This window comes from Pterocles gutturalis, unplaced genomic scaffold (genome assembly GCF_000699245.1).
Source record: "Pterocles gutturalis isolate BGI_N339 unplaced genomic scaffold, ASM69924v1 scaffold4437, whole genome shotgun sequence".
In the NCBI taxonomy this organism is placed as follows: domain Eukaryota; kingdom Metazoa; phylum Chordata; class Aves; order Pterocliformes; family Pteroclidae; genus Pterocles; species Pterocles gutturalis.
The window spans coordinates 7,084-8,375 of NW_010112478.1; the positions used below are offsets into that span (position 1 = coordinate 7,084).

A 1,292-nucleotide genomic window follows, 5' to 3' on the forward strand; every position below is an offset into this window, starting at 1 on the left:
ATGAGCTTGGTGGAAAAGCAAAATAAATGCTGCTGTCGATGCTCCTGCAGACACCGAGGGGCTCAGGAAGGGTTTGTGTCGCAGCAATTTAAATCTCTCATAATCATAATTTAAAAACAGCTGGCACAAAACTCAATTTGAACTGCCGTCACCTCTCCGCAGGCACAGCTTTGTTCTTGTAGATTCTCCATCACCAGTAACCACCAGCAACACCGCTCAGCCTGCGCTTGGTCCCTTTGGTTTTTTGTAAACCAAGAGGATACGGGACACCGCACAGGGGCTGGTGAGGAAGAATGTATCCCGTCACTCGCACATTTGGCTTTAACTTTTGTGCATTAGAAAACAGGGTAGGATTTTTAATTTTCATCTAGTTTATTTTTACAGGGGATTTCTGCCCCACGTCACTGGGATGGAAACTCAAATTCTGCTCACAAAGCCCGAAACGAGCGTTTGGAAAGTCAATTGCTTAAAATGACTTAGAGAAGGAAAAAGTAAGACTATGAGATTGTGAGCAATGTTTTCTATTAACCAATTTCCTATAAAACCATCGTAGTGAGGGAATTGATCCAGACTCCTGGTTGCCCCATCCCGCTGAATGTTTGGACCAGCAGACACCATCCTCCTGGGCTCCGGTTTATTTACACTGTGCGAGCAAAACCCATCATCCATCTGCTTTCTCACTCTCTCAATCTTTTCCCTGACATCGCTATTGAACCACACGGAAGGAGAAGCCCAATGAAGGGAAATCTCCCCTTTGCAGCCGCAGAGGAAGCTCCCACAACCCCAGCCCTCAGCCAGCGCAGCTCCGGCACCGTCCCCGCTGGCTCGGCTTGGGCAGCGGTTTGGCTTTCCGTACAAGCCTACGCTCAAACCACAGAACTGCTCCATTTACTTGGAAAGTATTTAAGCAGCACAACAAACCGTGTGCCATTTGGACCCTGAAAGAAATGATCCATTAAGAATACATTTAAAAAGAGAGCGAGGAAAAAAAAAAATCTAAAAAATTCATGTAAGTAAAATCCATTCTCATCCAACTGCTCTCAGCAGAGGCATCCAGAGGCCAGCGATGCCCAGGAGGTCATGTGAGATTGATTTAAAACATTTAAATAAAATGAATTAATTTAATTAAAAAAACAAGTTAAGCTACTTCTCTAAAACCTCGGAGCCTGGGTGAATCCCTGTATCACCCACCCCTTTGCCCAAGCCCCATCCCGTGGCAGAGCAGCGGTGGTCCTCACCCGGTGTCCCCCCATCAGCAAACTTGGCCTCGCGGGGCCCGGGCAGCTGGAAGA

General features: G+C 47.0%; 1 protein-coding gene across 1 annotated transcript in view; it reads right to left on the bottom strand.

The window, feature by feature from the left end:
* LOC104462192 (ATP-binding cassette sub-family A member 3-like) overlaps nt 1-1,292 on the bottom strand; it is a gene marked incomplete at both ends in the record, with an annotated part of 9,362 nt that overhangs the window by 6,935 nt on the left and 1,135 nt on the right. The window contains 1 exon segment of the mRNA XM_010074049.1: nt 1,239-1,284. Within this exon segment, the coding sequence (XP_010072351.1) occupies nt 1,239-1,284 (46 nt within the window).